Consider the following 14,828-nt stretch of genomic DNA (forward strand, 5'->3'; position numbering starts at 1 on the left):
TTATGGCTTGTTTAATTAATTAACTAGGTTTAGAATTTATCACCCAAGTATACTGTACAGAAAGCTGCAGTAAGAGAAATGTACAGCTGCCAGGTGCCACTGGGTGTCATTTTTCTTATTTTATATTACATAATACATGCCCCTTATTTTGGAACATCAAGGCCACAGACCAGAATGGCGATGCCATAAGTCTATTCCCTATTTTACTTCAGCGTAACTCAGCTTTCCCAAGGGAACCCCATCCTATACTGGTTTTCTCAAAACACAGACGTGCCAGTGAGTTCTGCGGGGCTTACTCCAAAATTAAGTGCACTCTAAGTGCAGTCAGTCTTAGCTTTGTTGGTAATTTGGAATCGGATCTGCATCCTTGCTGACAAAAATATAAATGATGAACTGAATAACAGAGTGAGAAGAACGACTATTCAAAATCATTTTTGAATTTTGTTTCAGGATTCTATTTAAAGCATAAGAGACTGACTGACTGTCTATCTGCAACAACTTCAGAGTCATCCATTGGTACGGCAACTAAATGTAGGTAAAACTAAACAAAGTATCAGTAGCAACTGGGCATATTTTGAGAGAGGTAAACGATATTTTGAGAGAGGTAAACAATTATAGCACAGCTGCTTCTCCAAATGATCTATTAAATAAGCCTGAAGAACCCTGGATATATTTATACGTTGTATGCACATAAAGGCATAGGAATACTCTGACCCATATTCTGAAAAGGATCGTCCTTACTGTGAAATCAGACATACCAAAAAGTAAAAGTCATGAGCCAACATAAGTTAATCACCACAATGAAACCTCGTCCCAGCAAAGATCAAAGTAAACAATACATCTGTAAAGTGCTTGAAACATATAAGATGTTTGGCAGTTGCCTTTCACTGCACTATTTTAGGACCATTTAAAAATCTCTTGATTTCCTCTCTACACACTTATCAGAAGTGTGTTTTAGAGGAACTGCAAGAGGAAGTTTGTTTTTTATTCCTTCAGAAAATACCAAATTTATAACATTACTTAACACTTACTTTTAATCCTTAAAATATGGGGAAAAAACAAGTTTATTCAAACTAATAGACACTCCTCATTCTTGATCAGTGCACTCAATTTCAATTAGTGTTCACCTCCAAGACATTAAACCTACTGCACTGTTTCTGTGGAATAACAACATTCTTGATTATAAAGGTTAAAACAGATGCATCCTAAATGAAAATCATTAGCTTATGCTTTAGACTGGTGAATTTCTAAATGCCACTAAGGATCCCAAGGGAAACTGTGGTCTGCCCATACTTTATCATCTACCTGTAAAATTTTTATTTTAAATTTCCTGTAAAAGCTTTTTATGTAGTCTTGGCTACAACACAAAATTCTCTCTAGGAACAGGTATCAGCCTACAGAAGATTGGTTTCTCTATGAAATACTGTCCCCTTGTGTCAGCCTGTATTTTACCACGGCTCAGATGTGGAAACATAGTAACTATGTCCCTGGTCTACACTGACGGCAAAATTTGGTGGCAGTCAACGGGAGTTATGCAAGCTATGCAAAGTAGCTTGCGTAACTCCTGTCAACTTCGTAACTTCCCTTTAGCATGCCGTCTCCACTGCCGACAGGAAATGCATTCCCATCGAGGCAGCGCTACACTTTTTGGGGAGGTGGTTTTATTAGATCAACTTCTGGATCGATTGAGCATGTCTACACTGCCGCTCAATCGAAGCAGAAAAATCAATCTGATGGTGGCGAATTTGCCACCATCGGTGTGTATATAGCCTAAGTCACAGAAGTCGGTGTTTCTTTGAAACTCAAGCCTTTTCTACACAGATATGACCTCATCCTGATTGTAAGGAAATGCCTAAAGAGCCACAGCTTTGTGATACAATTCTGCAGATTTTGCTCCTTTTCACCTTAGTATTCTCATGCATATTTCCATTTTTAACGAATGGCAACAGCTTCATTTTGTACAGAAAAGTGTTGAACATAAATGTGGAATAAATTGCAGTGTGCATGCTGATTAGTTAGATGTCACTGGAAAGAGAAAGAGATTAAATGTGCTTGTTTAAAACTCCTCAAACATACAGTTGAAATCATCGAGTTCCTGGAGCTTTGAGACCATGTAACTTGCTATTTGAGGCAAATTTTCAAATCCACAATTCCCTCTGGATGGAAACTAAGAGACATCATCTACTTCAAACCAGATGAATTCCTTCATAGTGAGAATAAGAAAAATAGGCCAAAGGAAAAGTCTTTGTATAGGCTGCCTTTTAAGTTTTGGTTAAAAAAAGAGATATCAATTTTAGATGTGTTTAAGGCTGTTAGTAATTTTGGTATGTGGATTTAGTCTTTTGTACATACTTAGCATCAACAAATAAAAAGCAGATTATCATTCTGTGTCTAACACTGACATAAAAGAAGAAAGATTTAGTGACATAAGCAGAGCAGAAATCCAAAGGCATATAGAATAAAGACCAAAACCTGAGTAGTATTTTTGCAAATACAGTGGTTACGTTGCAGATATTCCACAAGGAATAAATAGTACTGAGGAAAACAGATCCAGCGAAATATATATACTGTTTCGTACAACTGGGAGACAGTCCTTGTATATTTCAGCTTCTAGGTGGAGAAACTACCACAGACACCCATACAGGCATATGCTGGTATTGCTAGTACGGAAAAACTATTTTAAAATATATATATTAAATAAAATCATAGAGTAAGAAAAGGCACATAGACAACAACAAAAACAAAAACCTCACATAATTGGCTTGTAAAATATCCACGAATACTTTCAACCAGCATAATTTGATATTTCTAGTGGCAAAGAAATCCTTATACATGACCTCAGTGTTATGTTCTAGTACCCTGTGTTCTTTCCTATGTAATGTACATTAAGGAGTTTACTTTGTTCATTATAACCTGGTCACTAATATATTTCAATCTGGTTTGTGTAAATCTTGTTTGTGTAAATATATTCTATCCAACAGTTTATCAGCAAAAACACAATAGTATTGTAAACCCATCATTACTTTTGGGTGATCTAAACAGAAATTGTCTGAATTCCAATGTTCATTAAACTGAAATAAGAAGGAAGCACGAACAACTGAAAAATAACCATTAAACAAAACATTTCAGTTAAAATATGACTGCAATTACACAGTGAAAGATTCTTCCAATTACAGAACAACTGAGTTGGATATACAGTAGCTGCAAATCCAGCCTCATTGCCAAGGAATGGAAGTGTTCAGAACACAAAAGGATTCATTTGTTGCCAAGATCACTATTGTCTATGGCCTTTAATTAGTAGTTCCAGACACAAAATGTCTAAATTCACAAGGACACTGCCATACTGGTACAGCTACTGAGCCAACAATCCTGCATCCTCCAGTGCCCTATGCTGGATCATACACAGGAAAGCATTAAAACCCAGTAGTGGCCGAGCACTTTGTAGAATATTATGAAGATTTTCTCCCCAACCCCAGCTGTGCTTAGTTTTTATGTTCTGAAGGATGGGGATTAATGGCTCCTGTAATCTTTGTCCCAGGCACTACAACTGTAGATGCTGTTCTAATTCTTTTACCATAGGTGAACATCCATGGAACATTCAAATATTTAATAAAACCTACTTTCGAAGGTGCTCATGTTCTTTCAGGAACAGCTCTGTTCTTCTGTTGTTCACTCCAGACCCACTTTTATACGATCTAAGATTTAAAAAAATAAAGTGAAAAGTATTTCTAGCAAAATTGTTTTTCACAAGGCAGCATTTATTGATCTGCTTGTATGTTAAATTTGGTTATTCCTAAATAACCAAATGGAAAATTTTCAGTGTCCTTAAAACACGTTTTTTAAACCTGAGATCCATTTTACATGGTTTAGTCTAAGTGTCCTACCCTATCTCAAATATACATATACAATTTTCAAAGTGAAAAATGGAACCCAACCTTAACTAGAGCGAGGCTATAATAAATCAGTACATGCAGCTTCTTCCAGTTTCACCTGGGATCACAATAACATCTCTCAGAATATAGTTTGTTCCTGCTATTTTCCCATTCAGAAGTATGTTATAATTTCTCTTTCCCTGAGGGAAACACTCTGAAATATATACTGGCTACATAAAGGAAATGCAGGCGCCCTCTGCTGGTGTTTCAGAGAGACTCATTAGGGGGATGTGGAAGGAAAAGTAAATCTCCAATTCTTATCTTTGTTGGTAATGTGACAGTAGTCCATGCCCTAGCAATCCAGGCTTAATTATATTGCAAACACTTGGGATTTTTTTTTTTTTTTTTTTTTTTTTTTTTTTTTTAAGAGACTCACTGAAAAACATTCTGGCCTCCTACCTACTTCCATTAAAATCAAAAGTATTTTTGCTACTGACTTCATTGGAAGCAGCACTGTATTTGACCACAGTTCTGCTTGCACTTAATCTTTACTGCTATCACAGAAGTTCACATGAAACTTAAAAACACAATCTTTGCTCCTAAAAACTTCAACTGCTCCTGCTGCTATCCCCTCACCGGAAGTTAAAATGTTTGCAATCTTACAATTAGTGGTTGAGAGGTCTGTGTCTTCACAAAGGAATACAACTCAAGGTGAGGAATATAGAAAAGTAGAAGAGCGCCTACAAAACAGAAGATCCTATATTTTTAAACAAAGATCCTTAGAATTAAAACTAGGGAAGAGACACCCAAAAATAGGGCAGTAAGGATAGGCAGAAACATTTCTCAAAAGGTTTTTCAAAGATTAACTTTCACTTCATGGAGAGTCTTTATATACGGTTTACTGAGTTTTCAAGAAACAGAACGTCAACAACTGTTGGATAGGATCTCTAACAAGCATGCCAAACAGCTCAATTCTCAAAAACAATTTGTATCTTTAATAGCCAGTGACCATGAAGATTACAAGCTGCTTGTATTGAAAGTAAATTTTGAGACAATCAAATGGCCAGATCTGATTGAAACAACTAATTAATTCAACCTGAAACTTACGACACTTGCTCAAATCAGAAGAATAGCCTTTTCTTCATTGATATGTGAAGCTTTTGACCTTCCTTTAAACATATACTAATTTATTTTGTTTATGGAAGCATACACCCCAGCACTATTTGAAAGGAGAGTCGGGAGTATTTTGAGTGCTGGAACATTTTGCTGTAATAGATTTAGTTTCAATGTATAGCCTCATAATACAACAATGTCCTTGAAATGAGCTGCCTCTGAAAAATGTACTTAAAAAAAAATCACACAAAATGTTTCAGAAAACAAGGTTCAAAGAAATATGCTTCTTTCAGTCAGATCTAGAGATGTGTTCAAGTATATTGCTATTGTTTACAGTCAAACTTACTCAATATCTTTCCGGACCGATCCCAAAAGATTTTCCCTTTCCCGTATTGCCAGAAAGTTGGTTTTGGTTTTATGGAATTCATGCGTGTAATCCTGTAACAAAACAAGTATTTCAGTATCATTAGACCTTGAGATCCAATCTGACAATGACAACACTCTGCCAATGGGCAGAAAAATAGCCAATAAAAAGATTAGTATAACAGTGTAAAACATTCTTGGTGTGAAAGTTTTATTACTTCTACTGTAATTACTTCTACTACTACAGTAGTGCTTACTAGGGATTGCAACGGTTAAGGTTATACTGGAACTTTCATTATAACCCCCTCCTTTTGTTTTCACATAAGAATGGCCATACTAGGTCAGACCAGTGGTCCATTTAGCCCAGTGTCCTGTCTTCCAACAGTGGTCAGTGCCAGAAGTTTCAGAGGGAATGAACAGAACAGGGCAATTATCAAGTGATTCATCCTGTCATCCAATCTCAGCTTCTGGCAGTCACAGGTATTTTCACCTGAATGGGAAAACAGAGAATGGGTGTTATGTCCCTGACCATGTTGGTGGGCAGCCATTGATGAACCTATCCTCCATGAACTTATCTGAACTCTTTTTTGAACCCAGTTATACTTTTGGCCTTCACTACACCCCATGGCAATGAGTTCCACAGATGGACTGTGCGTTGTGTGAAGAAATACTTCCTTATGCTTGTTTTAAATCTGCTGCTTATTAAGTTCACTGGATGGCCCCTGGTTCTTGTGTTATGTGAAGGGGTAAATAACACTTCCCTATTCACTTTCTCCACACCTTTCATGATTTTATAAACCTCTATCATATCCCCTCTTAGTCAACTCTTTTCTAAAATGAACAGCCCTAGTCTTTTTAAACTTTCCTCATATAAAAGCTGTTACATACCCCTAATTATTTTTGCTGCCCGTCTCTGTACTTTTTCCAATTCTAATGCATCTTTTTTGAGATAGGGCAACCAGAACTGTATGTATTCAAGGTGTGGGCATAACATGGACTTACATAGTAACATTCTGAGATTTTCTGTCTCATTTATCCCTTTCCTAATGGTTCCTAACATCATGTTAGCTTTTTGACCGCCACTGCACACTGAGCAGATGTTTTCAAAGAACTATCCACGATGACTCTAAGATCTCTCTCTTGCATGGTAACAGCGAATTTAGACCTCATCATATTGTATATATAGGTGGGATTATGTTTTTCAGTGTGCATTACTTTGCACTTATCAACACTGAATTTCATCTGCCATTTTGTTGTCCAGTCACCCAGCTGTGTGAGATCTCTTTGCAGTCAGCTTTGGACGTAACTATCTTAGGCAATTTTGTATTACATGCAATTTTTGCCACCTCACTGTTCACCCCCTTTTCCAGATCATTTATGAATATGAACAGCACAGGTCCCTGAACACAGATCCTTGGGGGACTCTGCTACTGCCCTCAAGCTTTCTGAAAAATTCACATTTTGGGCTGGAATTTTCCATAGTTGGTTTTAGCTCAAGGTGAAAACCACTAGCAAATGTTTGAGCTACTCAGTGAAAAATACACTTCTTGCACTGTGAAAAAAGCAATTCATTTATTTTAAACACAGAACTCACTTGAACTTTTAAAATATTAAACTTTTCAGATAGTTCGTACTTGCTGATAACGAGTATCTCTGGCATGAAAAAACAAAAGATCATCTAGTCTGAATTCCTAAAGGGACATAAAGTTTTCAATGAAGAAAGCATATAACCTCTTCAAGTGCTGTCCTATATAGCTGAAAATATAAAGATGCTGTTGTAAGCCCTTAATAATCTTATCTCAAAAAAGATAAATTAAAATACCAAAATTGGTTTGTGTTAACCTCAAGTTTACAATTTCACATAAAAGATATGACAAACTTCACTTTTTCCTCAGGGCATTAACTTGTGCCCATTTCTCACACAGCCAGGGGCTCCTCCAACTTACACGGGGAGCCATTTTTGTCCCTGACACAGTGCACAAACATGGGTGAGGACAGATAAAAACTGACGCTTTAAATTATATTTTTCACTTTAAAATTAAAGCTATTTAACATTAAATTTGAAATTATGACAACTTATGCTAAGGCCTAAATTACTATACTCAATTAAAATAATTTAAATCACTCAAAAGTCACTCAAATCAACTGAGTGATCACTCAAATCAACTGAGTGATTTGTCAGTGATATAGCATCTCTCAAACCTCTCCCTGCCAATCAACATTTTAGTTTACACATGCACACACACACACACAAAATCCAAATATCATCATTAAGTAGTATTCCCAAGTATTATAACGATGAAGACATAGCATCAAAAAAAGTAGTCAATGTATTGCATGAGACTTACCTGCAATATGTCTCTGTGACGTTGTAATGTGTGCATCAGTGCTGCATTCAGAGATGGGACTCCTGCGCTGTTGGTGTACTCTGCCATTTTATCATTTATTCCAGTAAGCTATAGAAAAAACATAAAGGGACGCTTTTCCACAAAGGAGCGACACAATGTGTTAAATTCAAAGAGCTAGCTACAATGATAGTTACCATATTTTCAGTGAGGTATCTATCATCCACTGTTTCTAGTGTTACTAAACATTTTTTGTTTTGTTTAATGGAGGTGCATTGCAATATTGTGTCACCAAATGCACATCGTACATCCTCTGCAGGAAGCACCTAATTGTTATATCTAGTAAGGTCTTCAAATTCCTATTAGGTATTGAAATCATAGAATCATAGAATAAGAAATACAATAATAAGAATACAATAATTAATTTACCCTTCCCAGAAGTTGTTCAATCTCCACAGCCATGGTTTCAAACATTCTGTCTTGGCTTGATCCATTTAAGAGAGGAGTTGTGTCAGAACTAAGAGAAAAAGAGAAGCGGCAATTACTGACTATTCAGACACAAAGTGTCAATATTAAGAATAAGTACAAGGCAATTTTATTTTCTAATTAGGTTTCCTAAAGTCAGACATTAAATTTAGAAAAGAGATACATTTTCCCTGTATCAACTGCTTCTTTAGTCCCATAGCGCAGTTAAAATATACAGTACTATGGGATATATACTCCTCAAATATTCTTACTGCCCTCTAGAACAGTGATACTCAGGCTGAGGCTCGCAAGCCACAAGTGGCTCTTCTGTGTGTCTCCTGCGGCTCTCTTTGCAGCAGGTGATATTAAAACACTGTGGATTCAATAATTAACCAACCTGAGTTATTAACCCATTGTAGAATACTTGGTCAGTCATATATATATGAAAATAAAGTTTATTTTTTATATATAATAATAGTAAATGGCTCTTTTGGGTAATGTTGATCGCTAATTTGGCTCCTGAAGCACTGAGGTCTGAGTATTATTGCTCTAGAAGCTAATGTCTGTTACTGAATCATACTGCAAATCAGGGCAGAAATCATTACTGACCAAACAACCATGCTTCTTCCCCACACTGGTTTCTAGGATTCCATTTTATCAGGAACTCAGGTTCAATATTAGTATATTATAATTGTATAAATGTACATTAACAATACAGTGCTAGAAACTCCTGCAGACATTTTACCCAAGAACAATATGCCACACATCTCCTCTACGCTTGTCAAAGCAGTTAAAAATTGCACAGTGAAAATCACACACAAGCAAGGGGATGAGAGTGAACACACAGCAGGCCAAAACATGTAAGGTAACAGCTTACATCTTTTTAAGGCAATATTCTTTGCTCTGGTAACCTGCAATCACTGGAATAGGAAGAGGAAAGAAAACCAGTGTCTTTTTCTATCTCCCATCATCCCCTCAGGAAGGCAGAGGCCAGTGGAACATCCAGGTTATACAGCAAACACTGTACAATACAACTCTGGCAACATGAGATAGAGAGATGGAGGAGGAGGAGTCGGTGGCAGCCCTGATTCAGGAAGAGAGTGGTCACTCTTGGTGTTGCTCTTGGGCTTCCTCTGGGAAACAGATTCTGGGTCACTCTGCTCACCCTGAGTAATGCTAGAAGAGACTTATTCAATACATTTAGACACAATCCATTTTGGTGTCCTCCTTTTGAGAGAGAACTGTTTTGCTATGATAGGAGGAATGTGGCTTTCAAGGGGCAGGATTGCAATCTCCTAACACTCATTGGGAAAGGCAGATAAAACAAAGACAATTAGACCAAGAGAGACCGAGGTTTGTTTCTATGGATTGGGGGGAGGTGAAGAGAAAATTAGAACAAAATTAATTAATGCTTGGCAGCCAAATTGGGTTGCTTCCATTTAGGGGTCTTAAGCTCTATTATTATTTGTGTTGCACAAACACTGACAGACCTCAATCCAGGATAAGGCCCTATTGTGCGAGGTGCTACACATATATGCAATAAAACACAAACTCTGTGCCACAAACAGCTTACAGTCTTACCTTAAAGCAACAACAGGGGACACAAAACAGAAATGGGAAGAGGGAAGGAAAAAGTGACAGTGACACAATCATGTTCAGAATAAGTAGCAGATATCACAGTACACTGGATGCCTAGGCATTGTTGAATATTTTGTAGGCACCCCAGTGGAGGGGAGCTGTAGGGAGGGCTCTGAAGCATAATGATTTCTCTAACATTCAGGACTGGAATGAGTTCCAGAATGATTCCTACTGCAACAGACTTGTAATTAATATACAGTGACCGATAGAGAAAAGGCTGCATGTGACTGGGCACCATGTATGAAGTTAATAAAGAAACTGTCATGAAGTTCGGAAAGAATTAGACTCTGGTCCACAAGGTGGAGAGACTTATAAAAGTTAGCTACGTTTGACCGGGGAACTTGCATAAACCTGATACTAGCAGACAAAGAGCATTTAGTAGCACTTCTGGTAAAAAGCTTATTTAAAAAAAGAAGTTCTTCCCTGGTAATCCTGGAGGAAAACTTGACACTAACAGCTGTACCTGAACTGGTTACAGCAGAGGGCTCAGAATCAGAACTCCTCAGTTCTAATCCCACCACTACCACGTACTCACTGTGCAACCCCAGACAAGTCACAACAGCTCTGTACCTCAATTTCCTCATCTTTACAATGGGGATCATAATGCTAGCCAGTCCACATGGGGATTTGTGAGGCTAAATTCATCAGTATCCAAAGTGCTTTCCAGTCTTTGAGTTGAAGTCCTTAAAAATTGCCAAGTATTTTCTAAATGAATAAACTTGAACATGGAAAATGCAGCAAGTTGTATTGCCAGATACAAGGACTCACCCCCATCCATGGATTATCACAAACAAATACAAACTAAAGCTTTTAAAAAAAAAAAGCACACAGCCTCCCCATGACTTACATCATGCTAACGATGCTCCATCCCTTAGACTGTGCACTGCCCTTGATCCATATGTATGGTGCCCACGCACCACCACCACCGAATCAAGATCAGCACCTGGTTCTGAATGCCAAGAAAGACTATTCTAGTAAGCTACTTGAAAAACCAAGCATCAAACAACAAAGAAAAGTGGAAGATGAAGTGAATCAGGAGTATTGAAAGCAGCCTTTAAAAAAACCATTAGGAAGTCTGTTAGTACCTATACCTGTCGCGTCTTCCCTCTCGGGCACTGCTGTGACTGTAGCTTGTGCACAGTTTGCTGAAGGAGACCAACTTCAGATCAAGCTCATTCTCCAGCTGTCTAGCCTGTTTCCTGAGATCTGAATAGCAACAAAATGATAAATATTATAGGTTAAAAAGTCCCTTGATGATCCAACATGTTTGAGTTTTGCCTTTTTTTTTTTTTTGTTTAAACAGCAAATCACTTTGTGTGCATAACATAAAGGGGAGGAAGTCAAAATAAGAGACTACATCATTAAAAAAAAGGAAGGGTTACTTACCTCCTAACTGTTGCTCTTCGGGATGTGCTGCTCATGTCCATTCCACAACCTAATTGGGAATGGACATGAGCGAGCACTCGAGGAAGAAGTTGGGCAAGATCAGTTATAAAGGAGATTAAATGCTTAGATGTATGCACTGGTCATGAACACACAGAAACAACAGATGTTCCATCACAGCTGATCAGACTAATGCCCCAGACACTTAGCCAGGATGGGGAAGCCCTCTCCTCATCATTTAGAACTGGACTGAAGAACTGGAGATCACACTGTTCTGGACTGAAGAACTGGAGATCACACATTCATCATTTAGAACTGAGGTCACACTGTTCAGATTTTTAAGCTTTGTGGGTCAGAGATCATGTCTTCTGCTGTTTTACATGGTGCCAATGTTATCAGTACCCATCAATATAAAGCAACATCCCTGCATCTGACTCACCACCTAAATGGTCTCCTCCATTACTAGTGTCTACAAATGTTAAGCAGTGTGGTCACACCTACACACAAAACTAAGTCAGCTAGAGCAAGTTAGAAACTACCAAGATTCAGCCAAGTAAATTAGAAAATCCTAGTTATAAACTTCTCTAAGGAATTCAGGCACACAACTCCCACTGCACTGAATGCTCCTAAATCCCTTGCGGTTGAAAATCTCCACCAAAACTGCTGCCCTCCAATACATTTCAGCACAGTGATTCTGAGGTACAAGAAGACTCAAGTCCTCTTTAAATGCTAGTCACACTTCTAAAGAGACATCATCAAGCTGAATGGGCCAAAATCTGACCAGCTTTGTATTTTTATATCTGTTTTTGCAACATCCTAGTTTTTACATGTCTTTCCCCCTCACAGGCAGATTCTCTCCCCCCTCCTGCCCGCAAATACTCCTCAACAACACAGCCTGCTCCTATACTACTATTTAGAACACCGCTTTGATCAGTAAAAATCAAAATCCCATGCTTCCTCTCTGGGCCTTCATTAACTCTACTCTTTCCTGATTATCCCCAAGAAAGCATCCACAGTTATAAGAACATAGGATGTGAAAGACTAGACCACTGGTGCTTCAAGCTGGTATGCCATCTTTAGCAGAGAAAGGCAAAATGAGCCTCGCCAATTGGTGGTAGCATACAGGCAGGCTGTCAACTTTTTCACACCATAGACCATTGTAGAGAGATCTTTTCATGAACGCTTTCCATCCCTAACTCCAAAACTTGATTCACATCTTCTGTCTAGCAACTACAGAACTTTGGTTACAAGATGAACTTAAAGTAGGGCACCATTAAAGCAACAATATAGAAAGAAACTTGTTAATATGGCACGAGTGGCTCCTGGGCTCTCTCCCATTTTGAATTTGTGCTATTTATTTCTTCTCCCTGGACACAGGTCTTCACATTTGCTAGAACCAAACCTGTCCTTGTTCCTTGCAACACTTCTTGCATGTTAGCTGTACATCCAATTTTGGACTTTGTTGGTGAATTTGGTCAGTGCTGAGTTTTCATCTAAGCAGCGCACAGTGTAAAGAGATGTGAAGCATTTGCATCAGATGTAAAGAGGAGACTTGCTTTTGCAATTTTTGTTCAAAACGAAACTCTAGAAAGTGGAAACCCTAAAAGAATCTGGGACGGGGCTAGAGCTACCAGAATGCATTTGTGTTTGGAAAGCAGCAGATGCTTCCCTAGAAGGAGCCGCGCTGTAGGATTCCTGGAAGTAGTCAGCAGAGTAGGTGGAGAAGGGCTGCAAACAGAGTATAGGGAAGGAGCAGAAGGAAACCCTTCCTGCCCCCTGCAGACCATCAGTTTATGACCTTCGCCCTGAATGCGACGTTGCTCTCCTTTTTCTGTTCTCAGCATGTCATTACAGTAACCCGTCCCTGGGCAGAAAAGCAAACACGTCGCTGTGTTGGTGCTGTCCCGGGGCAGTCACTTAGCAAGAACACCCAGTGCCCAAGGCCTGAGGAGAGACCCGACACGTCCGAGGAGGGGGAGCGAGTCCGGGTCTAACTTCTCCCTTTGGAGCCTTGGCACGCTGCGCGCTCGGGCCCCTTCCCCAGCCCCCAGCCGCAGGGCAAGAGGCGCGGCAGACCCGCAGGGCAAGAGGCGGGGAAGGGGGAACGTTTCCAAAGACAGCCCGGCACCAGCAAAGCAGCGCCCGCCGGGGCCTGAGCCCGCGCCGCTAACCGGGGGGGGAGGGGGTGTCTCCTCGCTCCAGCCCGAACCCGCCCGGCCATGGGGGGGGAGGGGCACCCCCTTCCCAACTGTGCCTCGGGCCAAAACAACCCAAGGGCCAGGCCGGTAACGGGGCCGCAGCTCGCAGCTCCCCTCCCCCCGCGACCGGCCCCTGAGCAGAGCCTAGGCCTCAGCTTCCCGACGCCCCAGGGGCCCGCGCCCCCGACAGCCCCCCCAGCCCCGCCCCCGGGTCTCCCGCCGAGCTCCCTGAGGTACCACCACCGCCGACCCCGCTCCCAGGGCCCCCCCAGCCCAACCCCCCCCCCGGGCCCTCGCCGAGCCCCCTCAGAACCAGCCCCCCCGGGCCTCCCCCAGCCCCTCCCGCAGGCGGCGCTGCCGGGCGCCTCGCGCCCCAGCCCAGGGTCTCGCCGCCCCCGCCCCCCTCACCTTCCCAGTAGTTGCTGCTGCTCCCCGCCGCCATGTTTGTTATCCAACGTCAGCCAGCTCCCCGCGAGCCCTAGCCATAGAGACGGGGGAGCCAGAGCGTCTCCCCGGGGCGCCGGAGCCCAGAGAGGTGTAGGCCTCCCCGCGCATCGCCACCTGGCGGCCCCCGCCGGCACAGCACTGAGCTGAGCCGTGCCCTGCAGGGAGCAGGGCTAGGTCTAGGGCCATAGGGGCGGGGGGGGGGAAGGGGGTGTCCCGGGGTCCTGCTCCCCCCCCCAGGGCCTGAGCCGAAAGCCCGGGGGGGGGTTGGGGGGGCTGTTGTTTTGTGGGTGTCACACCCTCGTGTGTTTTACGCACAGCACAGATATCCAGTGTGTAAGAGCAGCCGAGGCGCCGGGCAGCACTCCGGCGTGGGAACGCCAGCACAGCCAGCCCCGTTTGCTGACGGGAGAGACGAGGTGAGCGGCCGCACATCGAAACAAGGCCTTAGAAGAGCGGGCAGGGGCCGCAGCGTGCCCGAGAGCACAGGCACGAGTGCTGGGAGACGGATGGTTTCAATGCACTGCAGTGCCTGCCAGGAGCGGAAATCGGTCTATGGGGAGACCCCACAGCTGTGTAATAGGGCTGTGCGAACAGGTTTTTGTACAGCACCTAGCCCCAGCCCTGAGCGGTGCCTCCAGCTCCTATGGCAGCAGAGCCTACACTACAGGAGCAGGCCCTGCACTTCATAGTTCAGTTCATAAGATCCTTGTGCACCGGTAGTGACAGACAGCCTCCTTCTTGGCCCTGCTCGCCCCTTTTACTGCAGTGACGGCCGTGCATAACTTGACTCCCACGGAGGTTAGGTTGTAGACACGTGGAGAAACTTCATACAGCACAGCGCTCACCTGCACTGAGTGGAGCCTACAGAACCCAAAGCAATTAGCCCTAAGGGGTTTACAGCATTATCCTCAACAAGCTTTCATTTTCCATTCTCCGTTCCTGGATTGGTCAGAAGGGGGAAGCTGGCTGCTAGCCTCTGTGCCAGCACATTGTTTTAGGGGTGT

The 14,828-nt window shown here is 41.7% G+C and overlaps 1 protein-coding gene across 2 annotated transcripts in view; it reads right to left on the reverse strand.

The window, feature by feature from the left end:
- The window catches only part of GOSR1 (golgi SNAP receptor complex member 1), a 57,914-nt gene extending 43,991 nt beyond the window's left edge, over positions 1 to 13,923 (reverse strand). The window contains exons 1-6 of one of the 2 annotated variants that reach the window (XM_067565879.1): positions 13,786 to 13,923; positions 10,888 to 11,002; positions 8,123 to 8,210; positions 7,697 to 7,804; positions 5,332 to 5,423; positions 3,621 to 3,695 (exon numbers count right to left, since the gene is read on the reverse strand). In XM_067565879.1, coding sequence (XP_067421980.1) covers positions 3,621 to 3,695; positions 5,332 to 5,423; positions 7,697 to 7,804; positions 8,123 to 8,210; positions 10,888 to 11,002; positions 13,786 to 13,819 — 512 coding nt within the window. In that variant the 5' untranslated portion in view covers positions 13,820 to 13,923. Of the gene's footprint in view, positions 1 to 3,620; positions 3,696 to 5,331; positions 5,424 to 7,696; positions 7,805 to 8,122; positions 8,211 to 10,881; positions 11,003 to 13,785 lie in introns of both variants that reach the window. The other variant, XM_067565878.1, reaches the window with a different exon arrangement.
- Positions 13,924 to 14,828: the final 905 nt, after the last annotated feature.

The sequence above is a fragment of the Emydura macquarii genome, unplaced genomic scaffold (genome assembly GCF_026122565.2).
Source record: "Emydura macquarii macquarii isolate MOO-44397 ecotype Brisbane River unplaced genomic scaffold, CSIRO-AGI_Emac_v2 contig_2699, whole genome shotgun sequence".
Lineage (NCBI taxonomy): Eukaryota > Metazoa > Chordata > Testudines > Chelidae > Emydura > Emydura macquarii.